General features: G+C 37.2%; 1 protein-coding gene across 1 annotated transcript in view; it reads right to left on the bottom strand.

The window, feature by feature from the left end:
* Positions 1–17439, bottom strand: part of LOC146003149 (uncharacterized) — an 88512-nt gene extending 71073 nt beyond the window's left edge. Inside the window, exon 1 of the mRNA XM_083141332.1 lies at positions 16632–17439. Within this exon, the coding sequence (XP_082997458.1) occupies positions 16632–17232 (601 nt within the window). The 5' untranslated portion in view covers positions 17233–17439. The remainder of the gene's footprint in view (positions 1–16631) is intronic.
* Positions 17440–24424: the final 6985 nt, after the last annotated feature.

Raw genomic sequence — 24424 nt, 5'->3', positions numbered from 1 at the left:
TTGACAAACTCCAAAGAAACATACTTTGTTGCATCAATCGATGAGTTCCTGAAGCATCAAATAGATTTGATGAATTTAGTATTCTGTGTGCATGATGGTTCGAACTCTTACCGCTTTTTCATAGTAGACCCAGCTATGCGATTCTTTATTCAGTGAGTTTTCCTTTTATCCTCACAATACTGAGTCAACCCTGAAGACATATTTTACAAGGCTAGCGACGCAGACTTAACAAAAATTATACGTGAAACTCAAACAAACTAACAATACTGCTTGATAGATCCATCCAACCTGTCTCTTTTCCACGTATCTCTAGACGATGTTAACACTGATGCCAAACTTGTTTGAAGTTATCAGTTACAGAAATGGTAATTGTGGTAACGTATTACCAAACATTTAGCAAATTGTAAAGACTTACTGTTTCTTTCTGTATTCTTGTAAAGAAACAAAACATGATTCGTAAATTAATAAAAATGTCATTTGGATGGAGGCTTGAAGGTGAGGTGTCTTTTTTTTTTGGGTAGAACGCACCCTTAATAGTGTTACAGACAAAAGAACATCCTTGTTAACATTTAATACAATTAGTAATCTAATTAACCTATACAATAGTATCGTAACCTCATTCATCTAAGTGAAAGGAGAAATTAACATTTCTGATTTTCTCTCTAAGCATGTGCGCATCCTTTTATTGTTGGTTCGTTAATTGTTGAGCTGCGACATGAATGAACAATCAACAAGCTTCGCACAGAGGCGTAATTGTTGCAGCAAATGCCAGCACTAACGCTAAAACAAGGATGCTAATTAGTGTTTCACACTTCCACACCCTCTCGGCGGAATATCTGTACACGCCAAAGTACACAGAACTACAAACACACATCGGCCAACAGACAAGGAAAAAACAGGCCATTCTACGTTGGCAACTGAAGAAGTTGAAAGGTTTATTTTATTCGCAGAGGCTGATTGAGACTTTATCTCGTACAGTGGGATCCACTAATATTCCTCGGCAAATTGTCCATGACTATTTTCATTAATTATTCTCTTACATTCTATGGGTTTTTAAGTGATGGATTTTTATGTATGCTGGTGCAGAAGTTGTCAACAGCTTGTTTTGAGTTTTATTTTAATTCTTGAAGCTCTTATTGGGTCGAATAAAGTGCACGAACATGGTGATGGACAATTTGCACTGTAATACTCATGGATCTCACTGTTCACTTTTATGTGATATCGAAACCTCTTGATTTTGACACGACAGGGAATCGAACCATCGACACGACACTTTAATTGCACTTTAAGAAAAGTGTAAACTTGTGTAATTCAACACTTTCACTGGCGTACCCAGCGGGGCAGCTGATGGGGCCACAGCCCCTTCCAGAAATTTTGAAAAATAAAACAATTCAAACGAAAGAAATACACAAATCGGGAAAAACAAAGTGATAATTCCGAGCAGGAAATTTCGGATATATAGATGATGCAAAATAACAGCTGGTAGATATGTAAATGTATGGGTTCATGTTTTTAAATTTCAAGTAATAAAATATATCTGTTCATTTTCAAACTGAATATAACATATCTTCCTTTAGTTCCAAGTGGAATATTTTAAAATTCGTTACCTTAACGCCTGCAAAGTTGCCTCGTATATTTGAAGAAAACAACGAACTTTCGTAGAGATAAGATAAGAAGGGAAATACATTGCCTGTGTTTTCTCTTGTTATATCTCAGTGTTGCATATTCATTCCTTGATTTCATTCGTCGGTTCGTGTTTATAGTATTTTTGTATTATTTAATTCAATATAGTACTTATAACTTGCTTACATACAGAAAACTAGATGCATCAAATCTATCAGAATGCATCACATCGATTAATGCACTAAAGCAATCAAGGGGTCCCGGGTTACGATACCCGGTGGGGGCACTTGGCACAGTGGTTCGGATCCCACTTTAAACTGTAGGACCAGTCCCGATTAGCCCTACTGTGCATAAAGTGGACTTAAAATACCAAATAAATCAATCAATAATGCACTAAAGCGTGTTTTTCTTTACCTTTGTCAAGAATCGGGTTTACAGTTCCATGCATTTTTTTATATCTTTCGTAAGATTCACGCCAAAGTGCAAAGTCTATTTCTTTCTATATCGAGCTGTACTTTAGATGCATGTTTTTGGTGCAACTGTCACGATGATGCACTTAAAGATTTGGTCTGAGCTACAGACTTTATGCATTCTTGTTTCAACTGATGCATTTACGTTTCTATATGCATTTTCATATTTATTTCTATAATTTTGTCCCTCTGCAATGCATGTTTCGTTATTTAATTCCTTTAGTTCTCAAAATATATATATATTTGTGCCAAATTAGTTTTGATTATATCATTCTTCATTAATGATTTCCAAATTACTTTCCTGGCTTTCTTGATTAAATAGTATTTTATTTGCGTAAATGCCACCAATTCTCTTTACCTCTTTCTCCTCTTTCTCTTATTTTCATACTTCATTTCTCTAAATACCACTTTTCTCACGCCGTAACGATATTACATACTTCTCCTTTAGTAAAGACTTGACAGTGACGTCACCCGAGACAAAACACGGGCAGATAAACAACATACACTTGTCGCATGTAATAGGTATTTATGCATATTTCCTTAGCAAGCACGACAAGTAATGTTAAATGCATAAAATCATGCAACCGCATTTGCCTTCGTCTTAGAAATCGTGGGAAATTACATATTTCAGTTTCGCTTCACTTCGTATGTTTATACGCTGTGTTTGTACTTTAAAAAATGACCAAATCAAAAAAATTGACGGATGTTTCTGTTCTCTTATTGGCAGCGTCGGCGCCAAGATTAATCATCAAGGGGTACTGAAGGGGTGCGGAATGTAATTTAAGGGGTGCGATGTAGAAAATAAAAGAAAAATGAATCTTGCGTGTATGCTTTAGCTACTAAATCCAATACAAATCATCATTTAGTAGATTTTTGTGAAAATATTCCAATAAAACTGAAAATTACTATAGTGACTTAATTCATTTTTGCTTGCTTGTAATTAGTGTTGGGCGTCCAAACGATATATCGCGATATTGAAAAATATCGTCCAGGCGATATCAACTAGACGATATATCGTCACGATATTTTGGCTATGTATATCGTGTCGGCGAAATATCGTCACAATATGTGGCTATATATATCGTGTCGGCGATAGTATCGTCACGATATTTGGCGATGTATATCGTGGAGACGATATAGCATATCGTCGACATCACATCCGGAAAAAAATATCGTATCGTATCGTCCTTGACGATATATCACGATATCAAATTTCCCTTATTGTCAAGGAACATCATGTATGGCCTTCCCGATGGCGCAGTGGTAGCATCATTGCCTTGTAATCAAGGGATCCCGGGTTCGATATCCGGTGGAGGCACATAGTGGTTCGGATCCCACTTTAAACTGTAGGTCCAGTTCCGATTAGCCTTACTGTGCATAAAGTGGACTTAAAGCACAAACTTAAACTCAAAGATGTATGTACAGGGAAAAATATGTGGCTGGCTTCCCGTTCAGATAAGTATCAATAGCTTGTCTGTAGTATATAAAAATAGTGGCCTCCAATATGCTCATTATGAAGACATGGTTTTCAAAAGTCATAACGTAAATGACACTGTAATACAGACAAAAGTGATTTCTTTGAATTAAGAAAAACACGCTAGGACTTCACGTACGTACGTAGGCCTACTCATTGCAAAATAATTGGTATTTGCGAATAGCAGGAAGATAATTATTTGCAAGTTGTTTTCGTTAGACTAGTCGTTGAGGCAGCAACATTGTGCAAGAGCTACAAAGTAATAATCACTAAATATCCCGCCGGGATGTCTTTCCCTCCAGAGAGCCACCAGCACGCGTGACACTTCCTTAATAACTATCATCTCGGCGTCATTATCCACTTCCGCACGATGATAACAAAAGCTCCATAGCTCTTGGAAACGTTGCAGCTCTTCTCTTACGACGCTCCTCGTCACATCCACGCTGCACTGGCGCAAAATTTCTTCTCCTCATTTCTTCTTCTGCGTTTTTGTTGTTCTGTGATTTCATCTATTACCTTTCGGGACTTATAATCTTCGAATTCCCATTTCATTAATCATCTTCATTCCCTTTTATTGTCTCTCCTGTTTGACTAAAAGTCAAATTCATGGCTCCTAGATTCGTAATCCGCTGAGCTCATTTTTTTTTTTTTTTTGTTGCTGTAGTAAAGTTATTAATTAATTGCTGGGACTGATATTAACGCACTATTTCCTTAGGGCCTATGAATGTTTGAATTTCAATGTTCTTAATGTTAAATCCATTTCTAAACATTTTCCACAAATATTGTTAGAGTTTTACAAGGAAACATCACATGATGTTACAAACCATGTGCAATTCGTTAAGTGATCCTCCAGGCTTCCATCTATCCATGCAGGTTTTCAGAACGGCGTGCATTAAGCAGGTGAAGAATAATTAATATTTGTTACACGACCCCTACATGTGTATATATGTGTGCGTGCGCGCGCGCGTGATTCGCATTTGTTAATTTAATTTTTCTTTGTTGATATCCTGATGTAAAATGAATTTCTCTGTATTCAGGATTTTTCAAATACATAAATGTTTAAAGTCAAGAGTTTTTTAATGAAACGAATATGTTTCATAACCGACCGCGTTAAATTGTCGACTTTCGTTTCCGCTACAGAATTTTCTTCGAGTCCCGACGTGGGCATGGGTGTTCCTTGTGTCCCTTCATCAATATCATCACTCATCCTCATCTTTGCGATTAGCTAAAAGTTGCAGAAAAGCTACGCAAAATAACGAAAAATACAAATAAATATTTAATAAAGAACGACGAGCCTCAAGTCTGCCAAAATGATGAAGGGGTTAACTTAATTCGATTTCTGATTGGGGATATTGCAATTTTCAAACCTTTTTTTTTTCATTTTAGTTTTTTTGCCCTTCTAAATGTAATTCATCAACACTGGTAAAGTCATTAATTAGTGTTGCCCACGGGACGAGACGGGACAGGCTTTTAAAAATTCGAGACGAGACGAGATTGATCATGTGTCCCTTTGACAAACGAATATTTTCGAGACGAGACAGCATTTCACAGCATTTCCACGAGACGAGACAGCATTTCACAGCATTTCCACGAGACGAGACAGGCCAAAGTCTCGTCTCGTGGGCAACACTATCATTAATGTTAATTTGGTTTACTTTACTTCATTTTTTGCCACTTTTGACTAATCGCGAGGATGCGTGATGAAATTGATGAAGAGAGAGTCGCAAATAACACTCATTCCCAGGCCTGGATGCTAATCACTTTGTCATGGATGTCGACACAGGGAAAACAATGCCACACTTTTGTTTTGCTCGCCTTTCATTTATTTGCATGCAATGCTCTCTCGTGGCAGTCGTGTAAACACATTGCTACATGAATTTCAACGTTTTCGTAAATTATGCATCTCTTACGATAACTATTAATAAAAAATTGCAACAATTCCACAATACATTTTTAATTATTTGTCGTCATATACGGTATTTGTAATGTGTAAGTTGTTTTTAAGTTTCTCTTCCATACGGTGAAAATACTGTAAAATTAACTTACGGTGAACCATCAGTAGATTTTACTGTGCCATCATCGTAAAGTTACAGAAATTTTCTACACTGTAGATGTGCGTCTTTAACATAACATTTCTCTTTCATTTGTAATTTATTATGAACTGGAAGGCGCTCTAAATAAAAATTATGTCAATTACATAATTTTAAACGTTGTGTTGAAAGCGATCGAGATTTGTAGATAGTTGAGCGCTTTAAACACTACTAGAGTTTACCGTAAAAATTTAACGGTCTTTCTCTTAATTTACAAAAATGAGACGCAACCGTCTTTTATTTAAATTTGAATATTTTATTGTGCATAGCTATATTATGATTATAAATTGCAGTTAAGTGTACCATTAATTAATAAGGTTTGTTACGTAATAACCGCTAATACTTTAAAAACAGTCATGATTATTTTTTACGGCATTTGGATGGTAGCGGAAATTGATGGTTTATGACCGTAATTTCTCGAATCAACTTTTTACAGAGCGTACATTAACATTATAACCGGTCAGTTTTTATTTGTAACGAATGTCGAACCAATCCAGTGACGGGCAAACACTGGCTATTGCATATTCTTTGAACGAGAACTGTGAGAATTTCTTGCACTAATTGGTATTGTACAGGTCTAAATTTGTATAGAGGAAATAGACGATCCCTTATGGGCACGCCATTGTATAATTTGTACAATTTTCCATGGGCCAACCAGGCTGGCGGAGGCGCTGCGACGCCAGGGGTCGCGGGTTCGAATCCCGGCCTGGGTGTTCTTTGTGAGAGTCCTTTCATCAATTTCATCATATCATCATTCATCTTAGCCAGTATGGTCAAAGGTTGCAGACAAGCGAAGTAAAATGAAACAAATCATTGAATCAGTCAGTCGGTTTTCCCCGAATTGGCTCACTTCAAAGACAATGATATAGGACTGTCCAAGAGCACATTGGAAATTCGACACCCCGAGGTTTCGGGTTAACTTCCCCGTGCGGGACACACTACGATGGTTCTGATTGCACCAGTCTCCATTACCCTACCTCACCACAAAGTAGACTTAACAACAATCTTTATTATTACTGACTTCCTTTGTTTGGTTTTAAGAACATCCACCTACGACCATCATAAAAAAAACACACTACGTCAACATATATTTATTAATTCGCATTATTATTTAATTCGGAACGATCCGTGAGGGAAAAAAAACTACTTAAAAAATAATGATATTAACATCCGGGACGGTGAGTTGAAGGCGTGAACGAGAATTGATACTTATAGTCTCGAGTTTCAATGTAAAAAGAACGATATGAACTGGCACGAAAGATAAATATTTCTTATTATTATATATTATCACGATTTATGACTTTTTTTAGTCTTTAAGCTTCAAACAAATTATCAATAAAGTCTGTCGCAGGAGTCAGTCTTAATATACCTTGACTAATATCTTATTGTCTATAAATGGCAGCGAAAAAAATGATTATTTATTTATAGAAAACACTGCAGCTTATGGAATTTACTATTTAGAGGATTTTTATATGTGAAATATTCTTCTTTTTACATAGCTTTCTTTCCAATCCGTTTCTCTTGCGTTCAGCGTTTTACTTAATCCAAATGGGCCTCCCCGATGGCGCAGTTGTTTTGCCGTCACCTTATAATCAAGGGGTCCCGGGTTCGATACCCGGTGGAGGCTCATAGTGGTTCGCATCCCACTTTAAACCGTAGGCTCAGTCCCGATTAGCCTTACTGTGCATAAAGTGAACTTAAAACACCAAATCAACCAACCAATCAACCAACTTAATCCAAACTTCTTATGAACATTTACAAGAACAAGATTACTATATTTCATGTTAACTAACAGGCATTGTATACACACAGAATACCAAATGCATTAAATTTATTTAATGCACTAGAAACGCATCGATTGATGCACTAAAGTGTGTTATTTGTCATTTGTTAAGAATCAGGTTTACATTTTGTATTATCGTTTGTACAGTAACACCAAAATGCATCATATGATGTAAGTGTTTATCTCTGTGTATCATAGCTATATTCCGAGCTATACTCTAATGCATCAGCTGATGCATTTTCATGCACCTTCTTGCATCTTTCTCGATGATGCACTCTAACATTTGATCTGAGATACAGCCTTTATGCATTTGTTTGTTTCAGCTGATACATTTACTTTTCTTTGTAGATTGTATCATAAATATATTGTTAATTGCAGTTGTACACTACCAAATTAATCGCCGCATTAATGAATAGTCTTCAAAGCACGCCAAAAGCTGTTGAATTTTCCTGAAATATCGAATTGTCTATATAAAGAAACAACGTAGCCTATTAGTTATTTTCATTAGAAGAGTTTATATTTTGTACCGGTCTAGGTTGATCGCCACCAAGAAAGTTGAACGAACTAATTATTCGCGCTGCGTCGGTGAGCGAACGCATTGAGTGGCCGACTCACGACCTAGCCGCCAAAGACTCTGGGTTCGAGTCCTGGCATGTGAATGAACGTTTCTATGTGCCTGAGTTTCGCCCAACCACTCATCCCCGTCATGGCGATTGCAGTTGCGGAAAAGTAATGTTAAATATGAAAGATACAAAGTTTGTTATTTCGTGTACATTTGTAGATTATACGTATTTGAAGCTCTATTCAGTTACAGTGCACTTAGAACTTCCAGTTGGCTGACAATACTAGAATAGCAAAGGAATTTTGAACTTCTTCTTCTGAAACACAGCCTATATTTTATAAGTTACTGATTAATGCCAAGAATTGGTTATTTTGTTAGACAAAAATTGAATCTTTCGTCAAAATTTGTATTCTTGTGTTTTGACTTTGCGATGCTATTCCTTCCTTTTCTATGAACAATGTAGTCTACACACTGTGATGAACTATTTTATAATCGTGTCTTCTTTATCACACACACACATATATATATTTTGTAAATAACTTTCCTGTAAAAGATGATGATGCCACTTGTACGCTTCAACATACCATGGAGGCATGCCGGACCCTGTGGCCGAGTGGTTAGTACATGCCAAGGGTCCCGGGTTCGAATCCCGCTCGGGCTTGGTTGTTTGTGAATGTCCATTCATCAATTTCATCATTTCATCATTTCATCACTAATCCCCATCTTCGCAAATTAGCCAAGGCCAAGAGGCACAAAACGCGAAGTAAAATAATCAACCACGGAGGCATGTGGTGGGATCTCTGCCATTTGTAGAAGTGATGTGATTAGCACCAAGCTACAGCCACATTTATATCTCCCCCTGTTACCCATTTATTAGAGGCTGAGTGAACCCCAGAGCCGCTCTATGTAGGGTTATGGCTGGAAAATTTCCCACTTAAAAGCATCCAACCCGGTAATCGAACCCGGGCCTCTCACGTAGCAGTCATACGTCATACCGACTTGTTTTTAAAAACTCTTTTCGTGTCTTCTTTTTCATCCTCTTATTTTCAATTATTCTCGTATAAATACTCTTCTTTTAATGTTCAACATGACAGACAAACGCAAGGACCTCTCTTATCCAGGATTCAAACCCAACATAATAGCACATCTCGACTGAAAATGAAGCTAATTAGATTTAATTAAAATAATTTAAGTCATATCGAATATTTGACATAGTATGGAGCGACCTTTGAAATAATATAACGTTACTGTACTGTACTGTTACTGTAACGGCCTGAAAGTTTTAAGCAGTGTTTAATTTGTACTAAATAAACAGCATCAGTGATAATAACAAACAACATCAAGAATAATTACTATAGATATGATATTTCGTACGTTGTAACTGGGTGCGTTGCAGCACTTACCTAAGAGATTTAGGAGTTATCTTCAAACTTTAGGCTTCAGATATTCACAGATAGATATTACTATGGCTAGAATTCGTGCGTTCACCGGAATGATGATGACTGCCGCCTGGAAATCCTAGGTTTCGATCCTCTGGCGACGCATGGGGATAGCCATTTTGCATTTTTTTTCTTTGTTTCATTTCATCACTTACTGAAACTTGCACTAATGACCCAGTTAAATGTGTGGTTTTATTATCACGCCTCTGCGAAAGTCAATGCACTTTAACCTCATCGAACGGAATAGCCGCTTGTTTTGATGTATTTACCCTGATATTTCTCCTGAAGAAGACTTATCTGAATGCACGCAGCTGCATCACCAGCATTTTATGCATCTCAATGTGTTACTATACAAATTAACACACTTAAGATACGTCCGAAGAGTTGAAAATTAACCACAATTAAAATTTTATGTAGAACTGCAACATCTAAATGTGGCTGATTTTTGAGACAAATATAGCTACATGTAATTTCATGATTTGTATAATTGATTGATATGATTTATTTTACTTCGCTTCTCGGCCACTTTTGACTGACCGCGAAGATGGGAATAAATGGTGATGAGCTAAACAGGACGCAATCCACACAGAGGATTATACTAACCGTGAATCCAGACACCAGAGGCTCGTTAGCGTACAAAATACAGTGCAAGAGGTGCGAAAAGGTCACCCGATTTTGTAATTAAGTTCCTTCCAAGCTTATAACTTGTTTTGTATTTATTATTCACGTTACTTACTGTAACTGACAAATTTTCTGTAAGTGTGATCATAATAGCCAATAACATCAAAATGATTGTCATATAATGTCAGGGAATTACATGCCTTATTCTCAAAATCGCTATAAAACCTTTGCGGCATTCTGAATGCCCAGAAATGCAAAACCATCATGCTTTCCCTTTTGTGTTGGACGTCATTAATATTTTTAAAAAATCCTTTCGCCGTACACACATCAGCAACTAATGTTCCAGTGCATGCAGCAAATAATTATTATTCTCATTTCTTATGCAAGTTATCAACCAACTGTAAAGTTGAGCAACTCACGTTTCAAAATTGTGCACACAAAAGTAAACAATTCGTAACGTGAAGCTAATTTCACTAGTTGGCAAAAAAAAACAGAAAAAAAAACTTCCATAGAATGTACAAAAATAGAGGATTGACAATTTATCAATTAACTTAAGAAATTGTAAGAAATTTGCGGGACTAAACTTGACAGTATATTGAGTGTTGATTGATTAATTTGGCTTATTTTACGTCGCTTTTCTGTCACTTTTGGCTAATCGCGAAGAATGATGAATGATGAAAATGAGAAACACACACACACACAAAGAACATCCATGCACAGGACGAAATTCGAACCCGGGACCCTTGGAGTCATACCGCGCTGTGCTAACCACTAAGCCACAGAGGTGAAATATTGAATGTTAAAGTGAAGAGTTGAATATGGTTAATATTAAGTTACGTGAGTCTAATTTCGCACGAATCGTAAAAGATTACATCTTTGCGATTGTAACAGCTAATATTTTTTTACACAATGGTGGTTAATGTTATGCCCTTGTAATCCAGGACTTCCTGTCGTGGACGCAACTTAGATTAGTCTGTCTTCATACTTATACAGGGCTTACCTGTTGTAACGGGCATGGATTCTACAATATTTGGTTACTCTTAACCTTTGGAAAGTCAAACGTAACGGAATAATTAGTCTTCTCGTCTCAAGTGCGAGTTGTCCTGGGTTCGAATATACGTGGGGGGCTCTAAAATTTCAGTATTAACCCAGTATCGTGAGGACAATTGGGTAGCTACTGAAATAGTCAAAAGCTAGACAAAAGTTGTTATACTATTGGTGCATGCGTCATGCAATGAAAAGCCGCTGGGAGCCAAGTATTGTGCTTTAGTTTAAATATGCTTGGGAAAAGCCAATAAAAATATAACGAATTGTTCAAAGTAATTATTCAATTATATTTAATCAGAAACTTACATGAAAAGAGATTTTCCTTCAATTCAGAAAAACCCGTTGGAAATCTAGATCAACCAATTAGGTATCAATTCAAGTGCGGTTGTTTTAAGATCACTTTCTGCTCGAATAGGCTAATCGGGACGAGAAGTGCGTTGCGCGTGTGTGTGTGTGTGTTCCGTGACTGCCACGGGTTCGATTCCCTGGATGGGTGACTACAGTAATATCCCTGTGTGGAGCTCTTTGGTTCACCCAGCCTCAAAAAATGATTATCGGGGTCAACATTCGGGAGTAAAGGCGGCCGGAGAGCGGTGCTGATCACATCACCTTCCACAAATACTAAACACAGATTTCGAGACAATATTGAAGAAGTTGAACAAAGTGCAAGGGTGGTTTTGCCTAATAGAAACATCAAACAATGACGTGTTTTCGTGCTGCATTGTTACGCTTGTGTGCAGCGACAGATGATTGTTGCATGACACGTGTAATAATACCACAGTAATTAATTACTCTAATTGTTGACATGCACCAACAAGAGAGAGTAGGGGACCAAACGTAACAAAGGAGTGCACTCGTTTTTTTGCTCTAAGTGGTTTGGATGGAAGATTGAGACAAAATCAGTTAACTTTCCTCTCCAGTTCTATTAGCCTAAACTACTCGACGATTCGTAAGTATAACACGTACCGTTGTCCTAAAAATTGAGCTCTGCACTAATATTTAAAAATCTAATTCGAATATGTACAATAATCAGGATTTCTTAAAAACAACTTGTGCAGCGACTTACTAATTTCTTTTGCGCGAAGGAAAGTGTGACTTTTGTGACATAGCTTCGGACATATCAGCGTAATTAGTTCTTCAGAAATCTTGTTAAGTGTTTTATGCGGTGGTAAATCCATAAATGTTTAACTTTGCATGAAATACATTGAAAACATTGACTTCTCTATGTCTATTTATTGTGAAGAGTGAAATGTTAGAATTCTTGATCTAATATTATCAAAGAAAACTTCCCTTCACACTTATTGAAATATTTGTCTGCATTTTATATGATAAATCCCTTACTAATACAATTTTCTTTCTGCATCAGTATCTGTAGAAATAGAAATATGAATATTAGAAATATGGTTCGAAAGACAATTAGCAGGTCCTAAAATAATAGAACTATTTTCTTCCATTTAGTTTCTTGATTCTTTCTTGTGTCTTTTGAACGAATAGAGTCCAGAGAGACAAGCTATGTGTGAATACTTTGAAACAGGACTGTCTTACCTTTTACTAACTAACCACATTTCTAAATGATGGTGATTATAGTTTATATGTATCACACAAGCGTAACTTTAATCTCTAGCACATATGAAGAACATAATTAGACAATTGTGGATCTTCTTACTTAGCAGCACAATATCATTTTTATCACAAATAAATTATTACCGTATAACTATTATAATTTCTGTTAAATAACAAATTTGTAAATATGTCTATTTATAATGATGTTTCATTACATAGCACTTGTTGTTATTGAGGAAATATTATACACATACACATACACTTCGTATACATATTCATTTGCATCCTTGTTTTTTCATGGAAAGCTCTACAACAGTGTTATTTATATAAAATATAGTTTCATATTCTCATGATAAAAAGTCGTGAATAAGGTAAAACAATTTTTGAATCATTCTCTTTATGTATTGAAGTGAAAGATTTGACATCTATCGAGTGCTTTAGAGTCCAATATAATTCCATTAAAAAGTGATGAACTGAAATAACGCATGCCAGCAAAAATTAATGGAACAACGACTTCTGAAACATTGTTTATAATTTCTGTAATGGGTTGCGACAATCCTAATAATCTCTCTCTTCTTGTGTTAATTTAGACTTCTATTTTAGACATGAAGATTTGAGGTTTTTATTTAGTTATTAGAAGGATTAGGAAAATGGAATTTACTTAAATTTTGTATCGGTGCGGACCAAACCGATCATTTAGACTTCAGCAGATTCATATTAATCGAAATAGTAATGTATTGCTCGTTGGAAATAAATGCGTAATTTTAATGCTAATTTTTCTGAGCAAACTTACACATTATTTTTGAAATAATAACGAGTTGCAAGAGCATTTTTGTAGTATAGGCTCATGCCGGCACGATGCTCTTACAAAGGTATAGATAGCAGGGAATGTATACCAGGTCTATGAGAATTTTTGAAACGAAGTGTAATTTTGGACAAATAAATCTTTACTGATATATTTCTAAGGTTGAGCAGAAAGCACAAGAATACATGTGATCTACACCATAAGAACTAACCGGATCAAATTTTGAATTTGCGTCAAAATACTTCAATACTTGTACTTTTATTTGGTTCTTTCCTACAGGACGCATAACTCTTCCCAATAATGCGAAATTAGTTCCACTTGAAACAGCAATGGCTCCATATTTCTATTGTAAATTAGAAGATAGTGTTTCATTTCGTTAGAATAGAATATAATTTATTAACACATGAGCCTTTGCACAATCCAAGTATATTTTCATATATACCTTCCTGATAAGTCTACAACTACCACCTTATGATTCGTAAAGTTGAAATAGGGGTATATTTATTTTGGAAGACTTTTGTTTAAAAAAAATGTGTAAGAAAGAAAATTAATTAACTTCACGAGCGAGAGATGGCCCCAATACGCACAATTCAATTTTATTCATTGAAATTCACTGAATTTGGAATTTCCTGGTTCACAATATAGTATGTAAGATTTATTTATATATCATATTTAAAATACATTTTTTTCTTAAAGACTTCATTTCGTAGCGTAAATTGATATTTGCAAGAATGTCTCGTTGGCCCATAAATGTGAGAATGAAGAATGTTTTTCAAAGTTATTATCAAATATTCAGTACCTTTACAGTGTATACCAGTTTGTTTTGTTACTATCATCATAAGAAATAGAATACCTATGTCTTTTTGGTTGTGGCAGTGTATTCTATTTTTAAATGCGTTGGAATACAATCACTAGTTGAAAACTGAAGATCTGTTTATTACTAATTTAAACGTGGATCTGCTTTTATTCAATACTTGAGTATTTTATTTTGGAATACGTTATTCTATCATGCTGAAACTTTCAAGTAGGAAACTTTTCCAATCCATTTTACGGCTATATTATTGTTATTGTTTAATGTTAAGACTTGCTTATAGAATTGTCATCGTGTACTTATTCCGGCTGAATATACGAGTGTTATATTTTAAGTTTTCAACTGAAGGGAAATTGCATTTATGTTTATGAACGTGTTCTTAAAATTGTGCACTGAGTACACTGCTAAAAATAACTCAATATTTTCACGTCTTATTATTATTAGGTTGGAATATTCTCTTCGCAAAACGAACTGTTTTAGCATTCCCACAGTATAATAAATCGTATTCTTCCTCTTCTTCTGATAGTGTGACACGTATATTTGCGAAACATGTATGCACAGGCAAAGCACGCAGTTTGCTCTAAGCTCTTTTTCATGCAACCAACGTTGAACTAAACGAGTAATCTTATTTTTTACGGAGCAACAGTACGGTATTAACAATAGCGGAAGGGTGCGGACAATGCCCGCGAAAGAACTCTGTAACTGTTGGTTAGTTTTCACTATTCTGTTTAATCAAAGTGAATAATTTTTATTCAATTCTAACGAAATCGTTTTAACAGTGGGATATTATGTATTCGACACAACTAAAAACGTGAATTTTGACAAAAGTATCAAAAGTTTCGAAATAACGAAAAATGAATGAATTAAAATTTTTGGGTGTGTCGGCACGTATGGCCATTTTGCACCCTTCATTGTAGACGGGGAAATATTCCCTTATCTAAAATCCTTGCCCGAGAGTTAAAAAATGGGTGTAAAACGCCCCTTGACAGGGGTTGTAAAGGGACATGGACAGGACAAACACAACCCAATTTAAAAGTTAGGATACACTAGAACGTCCTCTAGACGCTAGAAAAAGCCCACTCTTCTAAAAAAAGCAGAGTTAAAATATCGTCTCGCAACGTGCATGATAAATTGTTGGGAAAGTGAAAAGTGTGTCCGAAGAAATTAAAATGCTTTGGGTTTCTTTTATTAGTGCAGTATTTATCCACACATCCAACAGCCCCCAAAATTTGCTCAACACCTCCCGTAAAATTTTCCACAAGGGACCACTTTATCGTCATTTTTGGCTCTAAATTTGCTCTTGCATCCCCAAATCTTTTGTTTCACCAAAATTGAATATTGCTCTCCGATCTGGTCTATGGCGTGCCCCTCAAATTTAGATAGGCTAAATTCCGTTCTAAATTTCTTCCTGGCCATTGTTCCGACACCGAAATCCATCCACAAAACACTTTGCAAAAGCCCATTCTTCTGAAGATGTTAAATATCCAACCTCCTCACGAGAGACATAGACTGGCCGACCATATATATTCATGCACAAAATAGTCAATGGCAACGTCAGAAGTTGACCGCCTTTTCAGGAAATTCATTTCGCAAAACAATAAGCACTCAACTTTTCGCTTCAAAGAAGCCAAGAATATGCCTCGTCCAGCGTTTCTGTTACGCAGATATAATAACGAACCAATATTTTTGAAAATCTGGCAGGTAACGATTCCGGTTGTTTTATGATTTTTTCAAATTCTCCTAGCAGAAACACTAATTATCGTAGAAATTTGGCAATCATTGCCACACGAAATTTCAACCTTTATCAAAGCAATGAACACTATTTTGATTTCGAAAAAAAAGTTATTTATGTTGAAAAAAGACTTAGAAATTACCTTACGCAAGAATGCGTGCCCCCCATGGACAAGTCATTCTCCGCTGATTGAAGCAACAGTAAGTATTGTTGACTACTGGGAATGAATGTAGAATTAATTTAGAACCTTTTTTTAGGAAGCATTTAATGATATTTTTTTCATGGTAAAAGAACTAAAGCTTACCCGCCTAACCTAACCACGAAAACATTTAGGTTAAGGCTATTATTAAAATGCTAAGGGGACTAAACCTGATTATGTAGAAGTATATGGAAGTGAAAAACCAGTGGCATAGCTTAAACAAGCAGTAAGTAATAGCTAAATCTCCAGAGTATGTGTTAACAGATGTAAATCGAAATCGGACCATGTATACGTAGCATGATGAAATCACAATAAAACAAAAGGAACTTAGGCCATCTGGCACATTTTAGGCTGCTGTTAATACGTTCCAATGCCTAATGCTATATTTGGAATACGGATATTTGAGACTTACCTGCAGGAAACCTGTGTGGAAATATTCTTCCGTGCCTTGATAGCAGCCAGGGGTAGAGCGGGTAGGTGTCTCGTGGTAGCTGATGCGGGAGAGGTCCTCCCATACCGGCGGGTAGGAACATGGGTGGCGGGGCGGCATGTTGGGGCGCCTGAACGGGCTGCGACAGGGCGGCGGCGAGCCCGGCGGCCGTCGCGAATCCTGGCGGGAAGTGAGCCGCCGCTAGGCCGAGCGACGGGTGGACAGGCTCGGGCGAGTAGAGTCCCTTCACCGTACCGGCCAAGGTGTCGAGGTACGGCGCCGAAAACGCCAAGCTCTCCCTGGACGCTGCCGCAACGGACACTTGCACTGAGGGACGGATGAGTGTTGGCGGCGAGGGCCTGCAGGGGACGTGCATCGGGGGCCCCGGACTTGGGGTACCGGGCCCGCAGATACCCTTGTCCGACACTGGGCTTCCAGGGTCGCTTATAGACACCGGCGATTTGGACGTTGTAGAATCGGTGGTCCCTGAGGTCGCCCCACCTCCAACGATCGAGTCTATGGAAAATCCAATCTTGGGCTTCGATGGCACGGCAACAATAGGCGTCGGAGCAAGAGGCATCATTGTTGTCTTAACAATTACAGTCTTGAAACCACTAACAAGAACTCGGCACTGTACGCCTCATAGCGCCAACAACACAAAACACGAACACTGCAAAATCCGTGCATTTGGATCCCTATGCTACATGGCACACACTCTCAGCCGTGATAACAATTGCACAGAAGGTCTTTCACATGCCGTTCGAGCGTTTAGCGTCCAGATATCTTAAAATTCTCGCTCCCAATGGAAGAATATTACAGCTCTCTGCCCCCCGAACAGGGGGTAGGTTATTACTTCGGCAAACCAAACCTCTGATTGGGTCATTAGACCGCCAGCCGGTGTGATTGAGTTTAATGGCGAGTCGTGATTGGTCCGCGCAACGCTAAGAGTGTCTGTTACACCAACCCACCGACATCCAACTCTTGCATTGTAGGCGACCGCTGGAATTCACAGCCGGCAACTGTTTTCCGCTATTTTCTCTCGTTCGTGCCGCCAGAACGCCAAACAACTTCTCAAAAACTGGAAAACATCAACTTCAGAACCGAATTCATCAATTTCCGGCGCAAAAGAATCGAAAAGGAAGCTTAAAAAATCCAAAAAGAGAGCATCGCAACGCGAATTTTACTTCCGCGCCAAAATCCACGGTGCAGAGTTACAAATTACGGCGTGTCAAAAACGCTCAATCGCTTACCAGCCCCGCGGGCGGTACTCGACTGTGCTACACCACTGCCATCTATCCGTGGAGAGTGCAGTTACTGAAGAAAGTGATGGCGATTTGGGTGGAGGAATGTTAGCGCGCGATTCTTCGATATTTTTTTTCAACAAGGATTTCTGTGACAGCATGCATTCAGCTACATCACGTAAATCGTCACCCTGTCATCATTGTTAACATCATTGTTGAGGAACAACAGTGGAAGACAAGCTCAGCAAATTGAAAATGACGTCCGGATCTTCGTAAGTACATAATTTTTGTTTGCTTTATATCTTACCCTTTGGGATTCTGCAATTTAAAAAACTCATTGAAGACAAAAATAACAAATTAAACAATTCATTAGCTCCTTTTACATAATATAATTAATTACGAGAAACACAATAGTGACTTTCGGTATACCTTTACACTCTTCTTTCTTTTAGCTTCTATCACACATACACACACACACACATACACACACACACACACACTCACACACATACCTACTGGCGTACAAGGGGGAGCTGATGGGGTTGCAGCTCCTCCCGAAATTTTGAAAGAAAAAAATGAAAGCAATATAGAATTAATACAAACTCCCTAAAAATTACCCTCCATTACCATTTTCGTCTTAGAACAACTTTTAAAACCAATATTTAAATATGGAATTATGATATTTTTATAGCGCCCCCCTCCCAGAATGCAGCTATGTAATATTCATCCACCTTTACACCACACCGGACAAAAAAATCCAGATTACGCTACTGTACACATACACGCATGTAGAGCAATGTTAAAATCATGGACAGATAGGCTAATAGGGACTGGACCTACAGTATAAAGTAATTTCCGAAATAGATTCAGGACTCCCTGATTACGAGGCTAATGAATTCCCATTATTTTAGTGGTTAGAATCTCTTGAAAACTGGAAGAGATTTAGGTACCTCCGGACGAATGTTGAGGCGGTACCTTTAAGAATTCCGTCGACATGGATTTGCGAGTTCCAGAGTTCGATTTACGGTTTCAGAACCCACAGTTAAGCGATTCTTGGTTTAACACAGCGTGAAGTGAACATTGTTACTTCGACATCCATACTTACCTTATCGAGCGTTTACTAAGTTCTTTTTGACCTGAAAATTATGAATCTAAGTTTTCATTTTCGTTTATGATGAGGATGAATGGAGACATTGAAATAGATGAAGGAACAAATGCATGGCGGTATCTAAAAATCGAATTGAATCTTTGGCCGAACCAGCAAAGTCTTTCTCGAAAATTTGTCTTTGGACAATCTGCAAACTACAAACATATTCACGTATAAGCTCTAGAAGAAATTCTAAGCAGATGTAATTTTCATAATTTGGAAATTCGTAGCAGATTTTTCAAAATAGATGAATTTTTGAAAACGACTTCACTGGTGCAGACCAATCGTTCAATGCGACGTTACCACTGGTGGTGTTACCGGGGAAACGGGGGGGGGGCTTCCCTTAATAATCCGGGAAAAAATATATGTAAAAGGTATTGGTGTATTATGCGTCATATTCTCACAAATAAATCAAGGAACTACATCTTAATCGTATTTTCATATCGCTAATTGCGTACATAGGCCAATAGCATTAGGCATTTCCAAGACAGGAGTTCTTACGAACTAAGGTCCGGCCGTCGTAAAAACCGGTATGCAATCAAAGCACAGAACGGTTATTTTGACAACTGTTTCCCTACCTTTGAGGAGGTTTTTTTGACGTTGTCAGATCTTGTCTAAGCACTAGGCCTAATTGGTTGTTTGACCGCGAGTTCCTTCGTGGGGAAACGCGGCAACAGAGGGTCACTGCCATAAAGGCGGTTCCCGCGCCGGATATAAAAGCGGCGGGACTGTTGAATCTACGCAATCGAGCAGAATAATACTGTTTTTTTCCATTCCACTTTTCTGCCTGTCAAGGTGGCCACATTCTTAAGGTGATCTTATCCTGTGCAAGCTTACGGTGTAAATGTGTTCACGATTATCTCGAGAACAGGTCGGCAATAAAATGTTCGAATTTTAACCGCGTACTGAGAAAGAATACTTCTTGAGAACTATTATCTGCTTTTTCCCGTAATTTTGGAGGTGTGAATCATTTTACTGATGCGAATCTTCGGCACAATTTAGTTTTCGTGCTATGTTTGTGGCCCGTTGTTAACACTGTATCCAATGACATGTTTTGAAAACCTATTTTGTTACTTACTACCACTAGACTTTCTTTGCATTGTTGGTGTCCGACATTACTCCACATAATTTTCCCTCCGCTGTTTTCACACTGGATATGAATCGAGAGTATTTCCTGTATGTATCAACTTGGTTTGTTTTTGTATTTCAAATGCTTCATAAGTTTTCAGGTGAAACATGAGTACTGTGTAGAGATGGTGGCGCTATTTCTCGGTCACTTCTCGATAAGTCTCGTTCTCGTGACGATTTTTAAGTGGTCTTGGTGCCATCGCTAACGCCGTGAAACATCTTCTTCTCATGAAGCTTATGTGAACAGTTACGTAACCTTAAGAGCTAGGCAACCCACTATGCAACAAGGTTGAACGGGTTGTCTACATTTAAGGGGTTTCCTTTATCGCTGCTACTGATAGCGAATATTCAATTGGCTTCATAGGTTCACAAGAAGAAGTAAACGGATTGATTAATGCAAAAAGTGCATAAAGTCTATAGCTTCAAGGGTTAGAAAATGAATATGCACTAAGATGCAAAGGTTTTTTATAAATATTCTTAATATAGAAAAATAAATTCATGCTCACATGCGTCAATCCTGACTTGACCTGATTGATTTGGTTTATTTTACTTCACATTTCTACCACTTTTGGCTATTTGCGAAGATGAGGATGAAGGATGATATGATGAAATTGATGAAGAGACACTCACAGAAAACACCGGGGATTGAACCTGGAACCCCTTGATTACAAGGCAACTATCATACTACTCGACTCACTCAAATGCATAGAATATTTTATAAACTTGCTTCAAAGATATTTTGAACATAAATTTACGGATTCGAGTCCCGGGCTCGACATGTGCGTTCCATATTTGTCCCTTATCAGTTTGATCTTAACTACCCGATTAGCTGTGGCAGAAAAGTTACATAAAATTAGAGAAACACTAATTCAACATATTCGTACTAGGGTCAACATATTTGTGTCAATTTTGTGTGTACATTCATTAAGTTGTAATTCCCCATGATCTTATATTAACTTGTAATTTCTTCCGTACAAAAGTGTTCTGTTTATTTCCGACTATTGCTCTGTTTTCTGGTCGTTTATTTCCTACTTTGCGTTATTTTTTATCTTTTCGGAGAACTTAATTTCAATGCGGACCTCTGCAAGATTTTTTTCTTCTCCCTTTAATTATTCTCTACGCAAAGCAGAAAATTTGAGCAACATTCCTTTTCTTCTGTCTCAGTTAACGTTTTCGGAATTAGCAGAAATAAATTGACCATTTAGAAATTGCTCATCTTTACCATGTGTTCTGTAGCGGAAAGATTATCTTCAGCGCCTCCCAGAAGATCAACGTTAGTTAGTCATTTCCTGAAGAATAATAGCCCGCTAAATCCAATTGTATCTCTTCTCATTTGCCAGGGTGCAGTGTGGCCATCCATTGACTAAGTTACCAGGTCGAATGATACGCTTAATTTACCAGAGAGTTTGGGGTGTTAGTTTTTTTCTCGCAAGGGTGTAATAAGCGTTCTCAAAGACGTTACCTCCTGGGGGAGAGAGGAAGGGGAGCCTGCTTGAAGGATAAATGAAAATTTTTCACTAAATTAACTCCGCGGGTCGAAATTTATATGGCGCAATATTTTTCCCAGTGTAATTTCTTTGCTGTCTTTTTTTGCTTTTTGACTTAGGCGGTCCATTATTCGATGATTTTGTGTTCCTTTTCTCAAGAGCTGTTTTTAAAAGTTGGTTCCTTCCGCCGAAAATTTCTCGTCGCCTCTTACCCCCTTCTTGTCGTTCTACGAACCCCATTGAATTTAATTAATTAACAAAACTACCACTAGTGGCGCTGTTGTCGTCTGTAGCGCAAAAAAGGCGCTTGTACAAAGCAAGCTGGTGCCGCGTTTAAGTAATGCGACTTTCTCGATAGGCACTTAAGTTACGATGTGTCACATGTGGTACTTTTACTGTTAACACACATGTATGACAGACGACATACATGACTGTGTCATATTTTTTTTATTGACTTCTCATGTGTACAACTTGTCATCTATGTTCATAGCGATGCAAGTCAATATTCCTTTCTATATTGATCTGTTTGGAGAGAAAAGAAGAGTTTACAGGATTCTTGTTGGGAAACCTGATGGTAAGAGACCAATAGGAAGGCCAAGACGAAGATGGAGGATAACGTTGAGATGGACCTAAAGGAAATCGGTAAGGATGGAAAAGGTTGGATTGTCCCAGGTCAGGGACAGATGGAAGGCCTGTGTTGCTGCAGCCATAAACCTTCGGGTTTAAGAAGACTAGAGAATTAGTTAATTATGTTGATCTTTACTTTAATGTATCGACTGATGAATTTTCGATGCATCTTTCTCGATGACGTACTGAAATATTTGGTCTGAGATACAGACTTTATGATTTTTTTTAGTTTGTTTCAACTTATGCATTTAGTTCTTTGTGTGTATTTGTTATAGGCTCGGATACATTGAAAAAGCGGATTTTTTAGGTGTAGCAACAGTTAAAGTTCATATTGTAATATGCTGTAATGATAAGTATTGTATACACAGAACTGTAAATGCATCAAATCAAATTTTGTGCATCAATTAACACAGTTAAATGTATGATTTTGGTTTTAACGATATTATTGCACGTGATCTTTTCAAATGATGCATTTTCAGTGGATCACACCCTTTGATGCATTCCTGTGTTTATTGTGATGCACAAAGATGCATTGTTAGCAGTTTTATTCATTTTTAATGTATTTATTTAATTGAAACGCAATAGGCACATGCCCAAATACAGTGTTCAATATGGGATGACACCATTACATAAACAAGAACATAACTAAGAAAATTAACAAGAAATATGAATGACGCAATATACATTTTACATTTAAGAACAATTGTGAGAAGAATGTAATTATTAGATTATAGAGACAAAGGAAACAGTGATAATACAATAATAAATGACGCTGAACTGTTGGATATAACCTTACAAGCTACTGGAGTCAGATTATTTGTATCAATCTCCACGTGGCATGAGTATGTTATGAGACATAGCTATAGATATTTATAATTTGGCTTATATATATGTATAAAATTAGGCTGATTAATTTGTAATGTTTTATATTCTAACATTCTATCATTTCGTACGGCTCTTCAAATATTGTCTTCGCAGGTTAATAGATGTCGCTGTTTGTTGTAGACTTGAATCTCGTCCAAAATGTTGTAAAAGAATACGTCACTATAATATCTTCTTAAAGAAGTAACAACATACAAAAGTAAAGAGTAATAATCTGAGGCATATGCAGCCTAGTTATGCAAGAATGTGATTGATAATTATGACTAAATATTCGACATCAAAGTGTTTCATTTCACTTTGCATCTTATGTAAATGATGTCCTAAAACGATTCATACTTTTAAACGTGCAGCTCTTTTTCGTTATAGTCTAATGATGATTATGCAGTGAGTGTAAATCCTACTACATACGCCATGTTCGACTCGGTAAAATTAATATTGATTGGGCAAGTAGTTATTCATAACAAATGTACCATATTATTTGAAGATTTATTTATGTTACTTTTATAATTACACTGTATAGCCGCACATTTACAATTTTACCAGAATCTATTTGGATACAAAATTACTTGGCGTACCTTCTCCACTTGCAACCTTATACTCATTAAATCCATGAGTTTTGTAAAAACAGCAGGTCCAAATTTAGGGGGAGCTTGAGGGGGCTGAAGCCCCGGGCCTCCGCGGGGGAGGGGTGAACTGAAAAAGGCCACAAAGTAAAAAAAAAATTGAAATGTGTTAAAAGTAAAATTAAGTAACTAACCATCTGACATCTTAATCTAAGGTTTCAACTGAAATTATATTTATACGTATTACGAAATCTAACAGGATTATATAAACCAGTACAGTTTCGATAATGTACCATCATTTTTTGCACCTATCTCCAATAACTTACCAAGTCGCCGTGTTTTGGGGTGAATATTCTTATACGATATTACCTTCCAGGACTACAATAAACTGACCCATTGTGAACATAGAAAGCCTACGTGGCTAAGTGGTTAGCGCAGCAGACTAAGCAATCAAGGATGTTCAATCAAGTTCGAACCCTGTTTTCATCGATTGAACGTCCATTATCATCGTAGCGATTAATATGGAGAAACAGAAAGATGAGTACAATTATTGAAAATACAAAATACGCTAGGCAGTTGTTGACTTTTTTGCATTGAATTAAATTTATTGAATATACGACACCGGAAATTCCCAGTTTTACTATTTCAGTAGAGGTTTTGTGCACATTATACAGCAGAAAGTGTCCCAAGTGTTGAAAAT

Source organism: Lepisma saccharinum, chromosome 19, assembly GCF_977018435.1.
Source record: "Lepisma saccharinum chromosome 19, izLepSacc3.1, whole genome shotgun sequence".
Classification (NCBI taxonomy): Eukaryota; Metazoa; Arthropoda; class Insecta; order Zygentoma; family Lepismatidae; genus Lepisma; species Lepisma saccharinum.
The sequence above is the reverse complement of the archived record's forward strand: the minus strand, read 5'-3'. Positions and strand labels throughout refer to the sequence as shown.